The sequence below is a fragment of the Engystomops pustulosus genome, chromosome 5 (assembly GCF_040894005.1).
Source record: "Engystomops pustulosus chromosome 5, aEngPut4.maternal, whole genome shotgun sequence".
NCBI classification, from domain to species: domain Eukaryota; kingdom Metazoa; phylum Chordata; class Amphibia; order Anura; family Leptodactylidae; genus Engystomops; species Engystomops pustulosus.
Window position 1 is genome coordinate 172,568,072 of NC_092415.1, and position 17,115 is coordinate 172,585,186.

Here is a 17,115-nt window from a genome sequence, read left to right on the forward strand (position 1 = left end):
GGGGAGATCTGTCAGAAGTGTCTGAGAGCAGAACGGTTCTAGTTGCACATGACAGCCAATCAGAGCTCAGCTTTCTTTTTCCCACAGGTGTTTATAAAATTACAGCTGCTCTCTGATTGGTTTCTGTGTGTAACTAGAACAGTTTAACCTCAGACACTTCTGATAAATATTTCTCTACCCAAAGTAATAACTTAATCCACTGTGTATTACAATACACTATATAGAATACAGGCGGTCCCCTACTTAAGGACACCCGACTTACAGACAACCCATAGTTAAAGACAGACCCCTCTGCCCCCTGTGACCTCTAGTGAAGCTCTCTGGATGTTACTATAGTCCCAGGCTTCAATGATCAGCTGTAAGGTGTCTGTAATGAAGCTTTATTGATAATCGTTGGTCCCATTACAGCAAAAAACTCCAATTGTCACTGGGGCAAAATCCAATTTTGTCTGGATCTACAATTATAAAGTATACAGTTTCAACTTACATACAAATTTAACTTAAGAACAAACCTATGGACCCTATCTTGTACGTATCCCGAGGACTGCCTGTATAGTCAAAAGTGAAAAACTGACACATTCAGGATTTAGATCACAGTACTATAATATATAGAAATGAAGCAGCTGTGGTTTGGGTTCTGATGTTGTACTGGGAGGTTCCCCATGTGCTTTGCCGGAAATAAAGCTTTGTCAGATGAGACAGCAATGAAATCTCAGACGTAGAAACCGGTGTGACTCCTCCTACTATCCCGGTCTGTGACTCCTTGGAGCTGAAACACTGAGGAAAGTGCAGGCGGCAGGATGCCTGGAAAGAGAAGGAGAAGAAGAGACTTGAGTACTGGGGTAAGAACAAGAGTATTGCTGCTTCATATTATAGAGACTGGAAAATGCACATCACGATCTAAAGATAGGTGGAAACAGTATTACTATGGAGATGACAGCATTACCATGGAGATGATGTAGCAGCCGACCTGTACTTTAGCTTTAGGTTTCCTGTTATTTACATGTTTAGTTTGATGATCTTTTATGCTTTATTCTTTGTTATTATATCATCACTGACAGAAGTGGTTTAGTTTGAGCTGTGTACACAGCTGCCTTGTGTTAGGTAGCACAGAAGGTATACAGTAGCTTTCCTTTATCTCCTTTAGCCAGCTAAAATTAATGTAGTGAGTTTATATACTACACAAAAAAAACTGTGCAATCACTATGGTTATTTTGGCCTTTAAGAGACAGCTGCATTTTATTTTATCAGTTACATTTGTTTGTGTTGTGTTTTGGTTTTAATAATAAATTTAAAGGGGTATAAATCTATACTCATAAAATCCTTAAAGGAAACCCACCACTTAGAAATGGAAGTTCTAACTATCAAATACATCGCACCAGCTCAGGGTGAGCTGGGGCCGGAGCATATTTTCATTAATTCCAGAAACCACCGATTGCTTTATTTAACTGTTTAATACCTTATATTGCAAGGACGCTTCGGCGCACCATGATAGGGCTCGGCGCACCATGCGCGGGACCGTGCGTGCGCTTGATTCGGAAGTGCCGGAGAGCTGGTGATGTCATCAAGAACTCTGGCACTTCCGAATCAGGCGCACGCACGGTTGCATGCATGGTGCGCCGAAGCATGCTTGCAATCTAAAGTATAAAAGAGTTTAATAAAGCAATCGGCGGTTTCTGGAATTAATGAAAATATGCTCCAGCACCAGCTCACCCTGAGATGGTGCAATGTATTGGAGGGTTAGAACTACCATTTCTAAGTGGAGGGTTTCATTTAAAGGGGGTTTTCAGTTTCACCAAATAAATGTTATTTTTATATAATAAAAAGGTATATAATTTTCCAATATACTTTCTGTAAAAATTTCTGTTTACTAGATGTGTGCTTGCTGTCATTCTACATGACTCTTTCATTGGATACTTCCTGTGGCTAAAAACCAGTCATGTCACATAGGTGCTCGGCTCATTATAACACACAGCTATGATTACTCTCTGTGATATAACAAGTGGTGCAACTGTGTGACGTCACATGGACCATGGATCAGCTCACGGGAAGTTAGAGAAAACTTTTCAACTTACTAAACCCCCCCCCCCCCCATCCCTGCAAAGCCCACAAACAGTGCCTTCTTCTGTAATATCTACGTACCCTGAAGGTGTTTTAAGCTTGAGTGAAAAATCATCTTGTGAATGTTCATTCACTGCTGTAAAGTAGCCAAGTAGCTTCCAACTAAAGCACTTTACGGATCAATGTTTTATGGGACCTTAAAAAAAGAGTTTAAAAACCTGAGAATATAATGTACACAATAAACCATATGATACTTGTCCAGAGATCCTTATGTCATCAGAGTATACAGTTCATGAGCCACCTGACTAGTTTTGTGTATAAACCAATGTCGTGTGTATAGACCCTTAGGCTGCATTTACATGAACGTGTGACTGCCGGGCCATAGCGCCGGGCCGCAGCGCCCTGGAGAGGAGGAGGGTTGAGCCCTCCCCTCTTCATAGAGATACATGTCACACACGCATGGTGCCGTAACCTGGGGGAACATAGGACATGTCCTATCTTTTCCCCATGTACGTAGCGTTACGGTGCCACACATGTGCAGCACCGTAACGCTCCGTGTGCCCATTGTTGGTCTAAGGGGGGCATATATACGTCACCCAATGGTTGTATGAATGCAGCCTTAGGCACATATGTGAATAGTTTTTGGCAAAACAAGTTGCATGTTTGGATGAAGCTATTGTGTAATTATTTATGTTATGATAAGGCTGTATTGTATTGGGACTCAAGACATTGAGCTGTAAACTCCGGTCCCCCAACAGCCCTGTCTGCTTGCCTCTGCGTATCCTATTAATAAGGGACAACCAGAAAGATATTCCCTCCCTAGGCTAAGACAAACATACAGAAAAACACAATAAGGGGTTGTAAGCAGTCTGAGTCACAACTGAAAGAGCATATAAGGAAAATATGCAAATAGGTTTTCCAGGCTGGAATAAGGAAAACCGCACCTTCAAAGCAGTCTTAATTGGCTCATAAGGAGAACTCTTACTTTCTGAGAGCAAATCAGGAATAGTCACAAATACAATGGGAAATCAATAAACAAAGCACAATTCACCACCAGCCACCAGAACATAATCCACACTGCCAGACCGGAGGAAATGACAGGAACAGACAACATTTCCATAGGTCATTAGTGCGAACTCAGGAAGATGCAGATACGAATGTAACAAATGCAACATATACATACATGATCAGAGGTCAGTGCCAGGAACCACTTATCAGTGTTTCCCTGAATTTTGAGGTTAGGAACTGTAAACATGGCATCAGCAGCTAGAGACCTGGTGCTCAGAGACAATATGCACCAAAATCAGAAGTTTATGTAAAACTTACTGGAATTTTATTGTTTTGCAATGCGTCTCAGCCCTGGATGAAAGCCCCTGTCCAGGACTGTAGCATGCTGCAGAAAAATAAAAATGCTAGGAAGTTTTTAATAAATTTCTGAATTTGATACCGTCACCCAATGTCACTGGGTACGAGAACCTCATCTACGCATCTACTCCTGCATCCTGAAGCACAAGGGGCATTAACGGATAAAACGTCTATGATTAAGCAATTATTTTACTCCATTTACTGAATGAGGGGAGACCTCGTTACAATGTTCAATTACCTGGATGGACAGTACAGAGATCTCTCCATAGATCTTTTTATACCAGGCCTATGATCGGTTGGATAAGTGTTGCTGTTAATGTAGCAATTATAAATGGCATAAGGAGATACAAGAGGAAGATGCACAGGCACAGGCAAATGTTGATCGTGCAACAACATTTCTGGCACATCTTTTCTTATAACTCTGCATTGGGTTATTGCTCCAAAAATGTTTGAATCATTGACAAATTGGTGTATAACAGCCTTAAACAGACTATATGGTTAGCAACCGATAACACCCAGTTGTCAACAAAAGAATGATAAAATTATTCTCCCAAATGGGGGCTATTTATTGTGTTTAGGCTTTTCCAACCTTCACGCCACTTTGGGTATGTTGGGAAGCAGGGCTGCTAGGGGCATGAACAACCTAGCCCACCACATTTAACTCCTTAACGCTCACTGACGGATATATCCATCAACGAGCTGTTAAGGATGTATGACTCTTTATACAGACATGGGGTGTGCTGCATATTGCTGTTGGCAAAGACTTCATTAGACCTGAGCCCCTATGTTTTCTGCAGATGTTTTGCAATGATTTGTTGTAATGAATCCTAAGTAAAAATACCATATACAGTAGTATTTCAGTATATGGTAGGAATGATCAGCCCATCTAGGGTTAAAGTACCCTGGAGGTTCTTAAAAACAGTAAAAAAAAATTTAAAATAAAGTTAAAAAAATAATAAAAAATGTAAAATCGCCGCCTTCCCCTCAAACTGATCTAAAACAAAAAAAAACAGTAAACAAACATTGTATTTACGACAATAAATATGTTAGGAGGTGAACTCTTTCCTCTTAAAATCTAAGGAGGTTCCTAAGGTTTCCAAAGCAAAAATATAAATACAATCCCTATGGGGAGGATGGAAATAGGGAGGAAGACCAACTCTCCGAGAGTTTATCATCCTCTGTTGCAAATGGAAAGTTTGTCTGATTTTTGATACATTTGTTTCCGGGGTCAAGGGGAAGTATTTTTTTAATCATCTTCCTTTTCTTTCTTTTTCTTTGTTTGACTCAGCTTATTGAGTTCCTTTTTGTTTTTTATACTGTATGTCTAAAGGGGAGGGGATTTATTTATTAAAAAAAAGAATAAAGGAAATGTCCTGGGGAGACTGCAACAAAACAATATTACCCTATCCTCATCATAATGCCATCATCCTAGACGGCTTATTAGGATGTCAGTATTTCTTGTATAAGTGACCTTGTAGAGGGCATTTAGGGTAACATGTTTGGCAGAAGTTCCTTAATGATAAAAGTAGTTAACACAGATGCTGCCAGTATTACATTACACTGGTATTTGGTGGCCTAAAATAGAGAGGTACCAAATGAGGTTTAACATGAAAAAGCTAAGATTATGGCTCACAGGCTGACCGGGCGTAAGTTTTGATGAATCTTCCGCACTCTGCACACTCCACAGAATAAGTGCGCATAGTACAGACTGCATTAGTTTTGATAAATAGGGGCCGATGAGTGTGGAAAGGGAAAATGTCACCATTACATAACAGCAGCAGCAGTCCGGGAACAGAGCAGATAAAACCGGCATGGAAAAAGACTTAGGCACATCACTGCACAGCAGTAAACAGACGGGGCTCCTGTAACCTGTGCCAGGCAGCTGCTGCCAAGGCAAATACAATCTTGTGTAACAACATAGGACAATGCTCCTTATCAATAGAAATCAATATTAGGATTATTCATAGAACATTGTGAATGGCTCTGGAACAAGATACACAACAAAGCTGGAGTGATCCAGGGCAAGTAACTGAAATAATAGAAAGTAGTACAGTGCCCAAATATTGGAGTGTGAGGGTGACCTATACATCTCTATGCGTTACTGTACTATAATGTACTATTTCATCTTTATACATGTGCCAAATATGAAAGGTTTAATAGTTAGGTGAATGATAAAGATAGCCAGGTAGCAAAATGATGTGATATATCATCTGAATAATGTACGTAATGTAATACTATTGTTTGAGTGAGTATTCATGTGGCCAATATTATAGAAGTTTGGACACCTCCTCTTCATATGGAACCAAATGGCATCACCTTCACTACATATCATACAAAAAATCTGATTCCCTTTAATGGGAGGTGATAAAAATGGAGATGATGAATTGTATGAGATGACGCATCAGTAATTAATTTCTTTGAAACAATCCTGCAGTTTTTTTCCTTTTGTTGCTGGCGTGTATTTTCCTACACTTCAAGATGTCGATGTTAGCCTTATACTGGGTCAGACCCCAGTCCTTCATAACTCCTCTCATGAATGTGTATCTCAAATGGTTTCTATGGGGCACATGTATCAAACTTTTTGCTCGCCTTTTTCTTTATTTTTGTGACTTTTTGTGGTGTTTGTTCTCCTATGCAACTTTTTGTGCGCCTAAGACAGTTTGCCATCCTTTTGGAGACTTTTTGCAACTTTTGTTTTAAAATATTGCAAATTCACCAAAGACCAAACAACACAGGTATCAGTGTCAGGAAAACCCACTGACAAGTTGGTTATTTGTTAAAGGAACATTGGATTAAAGTGACTTCTCATGATGACTTTATTGTGTACAAATATCCATTATTTTCCACAGTGGTTTTCATGGAGCAGAAGCAAGAAAAGAAATGACACCAAAGATACTGATACAGAGATCAACAATGTCCACCCTACAACCGAATCTTTACTGGATGAAAGTCAAAAAGAAAATGGGTATGTTATATGATATGGATATGCTACGAATTCATACATTCTGCAGCTGATGTGATCAAACACAACTTTCATTCACCGTATGATTTTGTCTGCAGTATATCCTTCTTATATAAGTCCAAATCTAGATCCTCTGGTAGACAAGTGCAATCCCAGAATAAAAGGGGTGTACTAGGATCTGTAGAGTGAATTTTGCAGACTTCTTGCTTCCTATCAAGCAGCGCGTCACACATAGTACATAGTATTGCAGCTCAGCTCCATTAACTTGAATGTGATGGATGAATATTACGTCACTGGCTTATGAAGTCGAATATCACCTGTCGGTTAATTGTATGATTAGTGATCAATTTCTGAAACCCTAAATACCTTTTTTTTTTAAATAAGGAAACTGCAAAAGAAGCCAATAATATTCAATGAGATGAACTTTCTTTTTCCGATGCTCAGTTGTGAGGTGCGCAGGTTTAACATGCATAGTCTGCTGCATGCCCTATGTTAAAGGGGCATCAAAAAAACTTTATGAACTCTGTCGGGGCAGTGCAGGGAGCGCCAGATTCATGAAGAACTGGAGCCAGAAATCAGGAATCTGGAGCACCCTACACACCTCACAGACAAACTGCATTTAGTGGAGTTTGCATTACTCTTAGTAAATGTAGCCCAATTTATTGAATATTGAAAACTGGTGCAGGGTCTTCATGAATCTGACACCGGCAGAATGCACCAATTTTTTTGGTGCACTTTGTTCATGCAGCAGAATTGTGGCGCATGTCAGAAATAAATGTGGCGCAAACTCCGACTAAGCACTAACACGCCTTGTCGGACAGAGTGCAGCTGTGACACAAAACTGGCGCAGTTTGCATGTTCTTTTCTGTGCAAAGTCAGACAGAAAACTGGCGCAAACACTTTAAGAAATGTGGACCAATGTGTTTTTTATTTAAAAAAGCCAACCCTTTTTACTTACTTACTCACTGTTACCTCTCTCATTTGCGCTCTTTTTGTTTAAAGGCAAGAAAATGTACAAAAAGGGAACAAAGTGAAAGTAAAGGCTGTTAGTCCAATCAAAATTGTAAGTAAACCATTGTTTTCTGCATTTTTAGGTGATTGTGAATTGTGTAGTAAATGGTGTGAATTACAACAGCTCGGTCTCCCTCCCACCAATCAGCTGAGAGACATATTACACATACGAGCCTGTAGAGGAAAAAACTGCATGAAAATGAGAAACAAAAGTCACATAATGGTTATTTATCATGTACATGTTCTTTACTACTGTTTTAATTTGGTTAAATATATAAGACAACTCTTTTTTTAAATAGTTTTCCATATTTTCAAAAAATTTTGTGATAAGTGGACAGGAACCACAATGTGCGGAAACATAGGGTCTGCGAACTTGATCCCAAACTTCAGCCAGAAGTTTGGTTTCAGTGTTCAGCTCATTGTCACCTACTGGTAAAACCCATAGTCAATGGTGGCAGTGTAATTGCGCCTGCAGTGATGGAACTGATTGCAGGTGTTACCGGTGGGGGCAGCGCTCAGGTTTGGCCAAACTTGAATTTGAATGGAACTGCTTATACCTATTTAAAAATATTCGGAGGGTTGAAAACAGGCAGTTTGTACAAAGACAGATGCAGGGATGAGCTGGAGTTGAACCTACCACAAGGAGGACCAACCAATACATAGAACTTGTGCATGTCTACTTTTCATTTTTTCAAAATAAAAAGAAGAGTTCTGTGGAAAGAAACAATTTAATAATAAAAGTAAGAAAATATATGAATTCATAATTAAATATACATTTTTGATATATAATTGAATAGACCACCCACAAAGTGACCAAATTGCTTCTGTACTGAGGATACAGAGGCAGGGCCGCATCTGCCATGAGGCGAGATGAAAATCTCGCCTCAGGCGGCAGAATTCGGGTCCCTGTAAAGGGCGGCGAAATTTGCCGCTCTAAAGTGGGCGATTCGGGCGTCCATTAACGCCCGAATCGCCCACCAGCTAAATAAATCGCGCCTGTCTCTTTAAGACACAGGCGCGATTTATATGCGGAGCGACGCAGCGCCTTTCCGGCAGCTGCGCGCTCCGTCCTAAGCAGTGACACAGGCGTCATGACGTCATGCGCCTGTGTCACTGCGGAGCCGCGGCTCACAGGAAGACCGGAGTGAAGGCCGCGTGAAGACCGGAGCCGCGCCGAGGGAGCAGCTGCCTGCAGGTGAGTATGATTTTATTATTTTTCAAGTACTTTAATTAAATGTAGCTAATAATTAATACTGGGGGGGGAGGGGGGGCGCTATATAAGGCTAGAAAACGTTTAATACTGGGGGAGGGGGGGACGCTATAGATATCATATGGGGCCATAATTATTTTATACTAGGGGGGGGGTGCTATATGTATTATTTGGGGCCATAATTATTTTATACTAGGGGGAGGGGATGCTATATTTTATTTGGGGATTTGGGGTTATAATTATTTTATACTGGGGGGATGCTATATGTATTATATGGGGCCATAATTATTTTATACTGGGGGGGGATGCTATATATTATATATCACTAAGCTGGGGGCTGTATATGGGATATATGGGTATATGGGATACAGTATATTACTAAGCTGGGGGGATGTATATGGGATACAGTATATTACTAAGCTGGGGGGATGTATATGGGATACAGTATATTACTAAGCTGGGGGCTGTATATGGGATACAGTATATTACTAAGCTGGGGGGCTGTATATGGGGTACAGTATATTACTAAGCTGGGGGGATGTATATGGGATACAGTATATTACTAAGCTGGGGGGCTGTATATGGGATACAGTATATTACTAAGCTGGGGGGCTGTATATGGGATACAGTATATTACTAAGCTGGGGGGAAGTATATGGGATACAGTATATTACTAAGCTGGGGGGCTGTATATGGGATACAGTATATTACTAAGCTGGGGGGCTGTATATGGGATACAGTATATTACTAAGCTGGGGGGCTGTATATGGGATACAGTATATTACTAAGCTGGGGGGGGATGTATATGGGATACAGTATATTACTAAGCTGGGGGGGATGTATATGGGGTACAGTATATTACTAAGCTGGGGGGATGTATATGGGGTACAGTATATTACTAAGCTGGGGGCTGTATATGGGATACAGTATATTACTAAGCTGGGAGGCTGTATATGGGATACAGTATATTACTAAGCTGGGGGGAAGTATATGGGATACAGTATATTACTAAGCTGGGGGGCTGTATATGGGATACAGTATATTACTAAGCTGGGGGGGATGTATATGGGATACAGTCTATTACTAAGCTGGGGGGATGTATATGGGATACAGTATATTACTAAGCTGGGGGGCTGTATATGTGGGGCAAAATTTTATTTAAGCTGTAGGGGATCTGTATATGGGAGCTGTATATAATTTAATTGGGTGGTGAATAACGAGGCCTTTAAATATATGAGAGCAGGGATAATGAAGGGATGTGTTATATGTGGGGAGAGTGCGGTCAGTTGTGTTGTGAGGGGTATATATTATTTAGGAGCACAGTGTTGTTTTCCAGGAGACTTCATACTGTAAGTGACTGTGGTATTTTTAGGGACGCCGGGTGGAGATGCTGCATGGAGCTGAAGATATCCGGCCGTGAATTCACCTTTGATACGTCATGGATTGGAGAACCCGGAATAAAGTCCTCCTGATGGAAGAGATTGTCATCTATAAGGTACTAGATGTCACTAATGCCTCTCAGATCATGTAGTCAGTCACACAGTGTCAGGGAGCTGTCTGTAGGGTTGTTAATTGTTAGTAAAGTTTTCCGCATTTACTTAACAGGGAGTGGGGGGGGGGGGGGGCAGCATTTTAATATTCGCCTCAGGCAGCAAAAATGCTAGAATCGGCCCTGTACAGAGGTGTAAAATAAACAAAAAGTACACATTAGATAATGTGGAGTAATATTTTCTTACAATGAGGACTTACACTATGTTGCTTCTCATACTCTTAGGTGCTGGACCCAGGTAGTGTTAGACATTAAAATGGCTCACAAATACTTATATAGCAGCAAGAATAATACTACCTGTATGATTTTATGATGGTGCAACAAACCATATATCATGAATCATCCTAAAAGTGACCAATTATAAAGCAGCTAATTAGGAAACAATGTCCTACTTCAGATGTTCTGTCTGTGTATTTGTATTTTTCAGCAGCCATAGGCGTGTCAGTGTTCCCAGATTAATTAGGTTATGAGATGTGGTTAGTGGCAGAGACTCATAAAGAGACAGCTTTTCTTTTACAACCAATTTTTTACGACAGCTTTTCTTTTACAACAAAGACAAATTGCTTAAACAGTTATATGCAAAATAATATTTTTTTAAAAATGTATTTTTCCAGTTTTTTTTCCTTTCTGCTTTGTGCAGTGTATATACATCAGGTCTACCTCCAGTACTTACACTGACAGCTGATAGATAAGGAACCGGATAAAGTGTCCAACGCTTAAAGGGAACCTGTCACCAGTACCCCTTTTTATCCTCCCCCCATGTCCTCATCGGCACTTGTAGGCACATTCCCAAACCGTTTTTTGTAAATACTCTGCCTTTTTTAGTTGTAAAGAAAACTTATATCACAGAATACCTGTATGGAAAATTGGAAAATTGTGACATGACTACGGTCCTGAAATAAAGCATGAAGTTTTATATTTGAAGATTTTTTCCTTGATCAGGTTCTAGAGATATGTCCTCATTTATCACCAAAATAAACTCTAAAGTTTTCTACTAAGACAGAGCTACATTGTATGTTCTTATATCTTATTTTCCTTTGAATCTGATTTTATTTAGTTTCGCTATGCAGATGGGTTGGACATTCTCTACATGATCATTGGATCTATTGGTGCTCTCGGCAATGGGATCTGCCTACCGATTATGCACATTGTGTTTGGTGAAATGACCGACAGTATCTTGTGTCACAACTCAACAATACAAAACTCATGTAAGAATACTAAAAACATGATTGACTAGAACATAAGAAAGTGTCCATAACTAGGCTATTTTCATGTTGCCAGATTAGGGAGAATGGATCTAAGACTGGTATTTTGGAAAAAGTTTATTTATAATGTGGGTAGTTAGTTAGATGGGTGAAGGTCCAACACCTGGCACTCTTCTGATCTACTTGTTGATTAGTCAAGACAGCTGGGTGGTTACTAGAGATGAGCAAGCACTAAAATGCTCGGGTGCTCGTTATTCGAGACAAACTTTTCCAGATGCTCGAGTGCTCGTCTCGAATAACGAACCCCATTGAAGTCAATGGGAGACTCAAGCATTTTTCAAAGGGACCATGGTTCGGGAATAAAATGTGTTATTTAATTGAAAAAGAATGTCTTTTCATAAGTGAGCAGATGTATGCAAACTGTTCCGCACGTATATTATCTCCCGACAAGTTAGCAGATGTGAAGAACAGTGAAGAATAGAATTAAAACAGTGAACACAGTGAACACAGGATCATTTAAGTGAAAAACGCAGTGAAAAACACAGTGAAGAATAGATTGCAGATGTTCGGCACATCTGCTTACTTGTCGGGAGATACGCTGTCCCGGGATCCGCTCCTCTTCTTCCACTGAAGTCTCCCCAATCTCTCTGCCGCTGCCCTGATGTCTCCGTGCTGCCCCAATGTCTTGGTGCTGCTAATGCCCCAATGTCTCTGTGCTGCTCCCCGGTGTCTCTGTCCTGCTCACTATGTTCTTCAATGTGTTCTTCATACATATATATTGTTCTTCACATACTATTTTGTTTCGCGCGTATCTTCCGACAAGTAAGCAGATGTGCCGAACATCTGTAATCTATTCTTCACTGTGTTTTTCACTGTGTTTTTCACTTAAATGATCCTGTGTTCACTGTGTTCACTGTTTTTATTCTATTCTTCATTGTTCTTCACTGTGTTTTTTTAATTAAATGCTCGATCTCGAGCAGGGGAAATACTTGTCCGAGCAACGAGCCGTTTCGAGTACCTTAATACTCGAACGAGCATCAAGCTCGGACGAGTATACTCGCTCATCTCTAGTGGTTACCAAATCTACTGCACAAACATCTTGTTTATTCGTCACATTCTAGAATCATTCAGGCAAATGGGCACTGCTATACTATATACGGTGCTGCCCTTGGAAGACTATAAAACAGCTACATGCTCATCCAAACTCTGCAAAGAGCTAATACTAATCAATAAAAATAAATCCTGGACTTCTCCTTTAAAGTAATCTGGAAACTTATTGTGTGACAAGTTTTCTAACATGGCTTCTATAATACAGAGCTCATTTTACCTATTTTAGTCTTAAAGAGAACCCGTCAGGCAAAATATCCCCCTAAACTAAATATATTTTCATAAACTGCCATTAGAGAGCATTGCCCCTATCCCTTCATTGTCCCTCTACATGCCTGTAAACCTAAGCAATGAGGTCCTAAAGCTGTATGCAAATGACCTGTGAAATGTCCAATGAGTCATTAGCATATTCAAGCTGTCCAGCTTATTCATGAGTGGGAGGCACAGCCACACCCCCAGTGCTTGACTGACAGCCTGTATAATGATGTGAGGCTGTATAATGATGTGCTTCCTGGTGCTGGCACCCCCTGCAGCCTGTGTGTGTAGAGGAGAGATACAACAGCTCCAGGCAGCCATGTCATAGCAGAACATGTCAGGTACATGTGTAGCTGATGTCTGTGTCTCACACATGTGTATTAGGAGGATGCAGCATGTCAGCAGATGCAGCACAGACACCAGACATGAGCAAGGGGAGGAGAGGGGAGGGGTAACAGGGGTGACACCACTGCCTCTGACCATGTGACCAGTCTCATTTACATAATAAAGAATAGATGATTTTACAATGATTAATGTATGAATTGACTAGATAAAGGCTGGGATGGGATCCTTGTGAGCTGCTCCAACAGGTAGAGGTGACAGGACTAGTGGCAGAGACCTGATAACAGGTGTCCTTTAAAGGAAATCTACCACCAGGATGAAAAATTGTAAACCATGCACAATGACATACTGGTGTGTGCCCCATGTGTCAAGATGTGCTCTTATTTTAGCTTCTTATGTCCTGGTATGTACAAAAAAGGTTTTACAATTATGCAAATGAGTCTAAGGGGCTCCAGGATTCATAGATGTTAATGACTCATTTGCATAATTTTAAAAGCCGTTTTTTTCTTAAACACAAGGGCAGAGGAAGCTTAAAAAAGAGGGGAGGGGGCACACACAAGTATGTCAGTGTGCATGGTTTACAATTCTTCATCCTGGTGGTAGATGTCCTTTAATATTGGCCATGTGTGCCATGTGTGTCAATTATACCGTAACTATGTATTATGAATTATAATATGTGTATTCATGTTTTTAATTTACAGCTGAATGTGCACGGTACAAACCAATAGAAGAGCAGATGACATTGTAAGTTCTATAAGTTGTACATATGTATCAATTATTGCCATCCATTTTACTGATTTCCCTTAAAAATGCATTCTGGATTTGCACTTTTTTGCCAAAGGGATAAACAATTGGATATGTAGAAATCCAAAGTATTCAAAACTTCTTTCTTCTGACAGTAGGGCCATGTAGTGCTATCCTCAAACACATGCAATTGTATTTAGATCCCTAACGTAATCACCAGTTTGTGGTCAGCCCTTTTTAAGGGACAATTATGTGGTTGTTGCTGCTTTATGTGCCATATTTATGATCAGTACAAATAAGGTTCGTTAGTAAATACTTTGAAATGTGTAACCAACAGGACCGTCACTAGGAAGTTTGGGGCGCCTGACTGGCAAATTTTGTGGGTCCCCACAGAATGATAATCCAGCCCTGTGTACACAGTAATTTCCCTGCACGCTGGAAGGGAGGAGGGTTTTCTGTGGCTTGGGGCCCCTTCTCCTCCTTTGGGCCCTTGAACACAGTCAAACTAAAACGTCCCTGATGGCAGCCCTGGTAACCAATAAGTAAAATTCATCATACACCTTTAATAGTTCATATATAGGTAAAAGGTACTATACGTAGTATTGTACCGGATGACACATGGTTGTAGTGTTTAGCTTGTCATTATGAAAAAGGAGCAGTTTAAGTTTTTTGTGCAGTCTCAAGTATTTTACGCCTTTAATAGTTATTGGTTGAACATTGTTTTGGGCAACAATTATTACTTTTGCACACCCGATACACAGACAGACTGGATCTAGTTATCACACATGTGTTCTCAACTCACCTGGTGGCAAATTATTTCCAATGAGGTCAAACAATTAGACGAGGTAAGAATTGGTGCATATTACATACATTAGAGGGGCCAGTACCACCACTGAGATCACCACCGAGAATTAGAATTGGCTGTCACAATAAAAACATACAGTTCCTACTATATACAGTCCTTGTCCCTGTAATGCAACTGAACACAACTGTTTTAAAGGTTTACTGTTATTAAACTAATCTACAGTCACTTATGTATCCCTAGTTTTTCTTGTCTTGCAGATTGTTCAAAGGAAATTTGTTTTTCACCTTTTTGTGGCCTCCCTAATTTTATGTTGTGTAAAGTAGCGACAGAGTAATATTTATCTAAAATTACTTTTTTGCCATAGGTTTTCCTTATACTATGCTGCTATTGGAGCTGCTGTCTTAGTTTGTGGATATGTACAAGTTTCATTTTGGGTTTTAGCTGCTGCAAGACAAACAAGAAGGATACGCAAAACCTTCTTCCATTCAATATTAACCAAAGACATGGGTTGGTTTGATGTCACCAAATCTGGAGAACTTAACAGTCGCCTCACAGAGTAAGTGATTCTTCTTTTTATGCTTTTAAGTAATTGGGTAAAAGACTCTTTGTAAGAAAAGTGACCAAGAACTGTCATTCTGGCTGAGCTCTAAAGACCTTGTGTACATATGACCTTCTAGAAGGTCAGCCATGACTATAGCATATAGGCCACCTGAAAGCCTTTATAGAGTTTACAAAAAAAGCATCTAGACTATCATACTGTGAGAATCTCGGGTCTTATTTCAACAGGAGCAGGGCAGATTCTAGCCTTTTTGCTGCCTGAGGTGAAACTTGAAAATTAGCCTCCCCCGTGCCCAATGATGCTACCATACACACTAGTAGTCAGCCATAAGACACAGACATTAGTCACTTCTAGTATCTAGTACCTTACAGGTGATTATCTACTCTATCAGGAAGAGGATTTTTTACGATTTCTCCACACTGTGCCTCTAAAAATACCACAGTCACAGTGGTATTAATTGAGCATATTCCTAATATATATTATCCTCAAAACATAACTGAACATACTATTCCCACATAAAAAAAACATCTTCTATATAGTCACATGAATAAATTATAGTATATACAGCAACCACAATTTATTTGATGACCTAATTAAGCCTGCCCCCTGCATACACCTGAATTTCAGTATTGGAAAATCTGCTGTCAGACTTCCTGACCTGGATCTTGAGTGACGTATCCTATGTTCTGAGTATTGTCTGAAAGGATGTAACTTAAGGACAAGAGTAACTTAAGGACAATGCTTTGAAAGTCCTTGAGGGACCTGACCAGCGCTGTGGCTTGAAACAAATAAAACATCTCTGGAGACATAAATAAGTGACATCCTGTTTTCACTTTGTCATTATGTGGTACTGCAGAATGATGGGGGAAGGACCTGAATGTTTCTAATTTTATCACAAGTCCTGAACATCATACAATGTGAAGTCAAAGACTTTCCAAGTGCATTGCATACAATTATTGATGTTATATAGATATTATAATAATGTAATATCTTTACTTTTTATTTCCAGAGACATCAATAAAATTAATGAAGGGATTGGAGACAAAGTTGGCCATTTTTTGCAAAATTCTGCAACTTGTATAGCTGGATTGGTAATAGGATTGGCAAAAGGGTGGCAGCTTGCCTTAGTTTACATGTCCACAAGTCCACTAATGTCAATATCATCAGCATTTTGTTCTAAGGTAACTACTACAGTTTCACTGAAGTGTTTCCTAATACAGTAGGTTGTAATTGTTATCTATAACACTAAAAACTACTTGCCAATGGAAAGCTGCACAAGGTGTTACTGTAACAGAGAGCAAAAGTAGTGTGCTGTCATCTTCCCACTCATACTCCCCCTAGTAGTGCCTTCATGAAGTTATATTATCAGGTGATGGTGGGAATAAAGGACCTCCATCCTATCAGGCATTTATTTCATGCCTTGTGAATATGCCATAAAAGTCTCCAAAAGATAATACCTTGAAAAGGTAACTAAACCTATAGAACAAAAAAACTTAATTCAGAACTGAATAGCGCAGATGAAAATAATTAACTTAGTCAAAGGGGGGGGGGGACTAAATCTCTGCTGCCTGGGGCGAGCTATCTAACGGCGCCTCCTCTGCCCCATCCAGTATTTATATATCAGCTTATTTTTAATAAGTGGGTGCAGTGTCTCACAACCATGAAGAGAGCCTAGTTGTGGCAGGTCCTGCTTTGTAGCAGGTGACCGTGCCCCTGATGCTGCCCCCCATCTTGCCACAGGTGGTGCTGCAGAAACTCAACTCACCTCATGGTTTGTGCACCCCTGGTTCATATATTTCATAAGGGAACAAAAGGCATAATTTGCTCCTTTCTTCTCCAATAGTGAGCAGTGTTTGTGAAAGTCATCTCAAATCCATAAACACCAAATTGTGATGGTCGGGAAGCTAAAAACTAACTGTTCTCATGCCTGGATAATATTT

The 17,115-nt window shown here is 40.0% G+C and overlaps 1 protein-coding gene across 5 annotated transcripts in view; it reads left to right on the forward strand.

Annotated features, from left to right (window-relative positions):
- Positions 1–664: 664 nt before the first annotated feature.
- The window catches only part of LOC140133531 (ATP-binding cassette sub-family B member 5-like), a 41,036-nt gene continuing 24,585 nt past the window's right edge, over positions 665–17,115 (forward strand). Inside the window, exons 1-7 of one of the 5 annotated variants that reach the window (XR_011855919.1) lie at positions 665–842; positions 6,276–6,391; positions 7,391–7,451; positions 11,216–11,366; positions 13,769–13,811; positions 14,981–15,172; positions 16,185–16,356. Coding sequence is in view for 4 of the 5 variants with exons in the window: in XM_072153819.1 (XP_072009920.1) it covers positions 801–842; positions 6,276–6,391; positions 7,391–7,451; positions 11,216–11,366; positions 13,769–13,811; positions 14,981–15,172; positions 16,185–16,356 (777 nt within the window). In the remaining variant the exon portion in view is untranslated. Of the gene's footprint in view, positions 843–6,275; positions 6,392–7,390; positions 7,452–11,215; positions 11,367–13,768; positions 13,812–14,980; positions 15,173–16,184; positions 16,357–17,115 lie in introns of those variants that run through there. The other 4 variants (XM_072153819.1, XM_072153817.1, XM_072153818.1 and 1 more) reach the window with 4 other exon arrangements.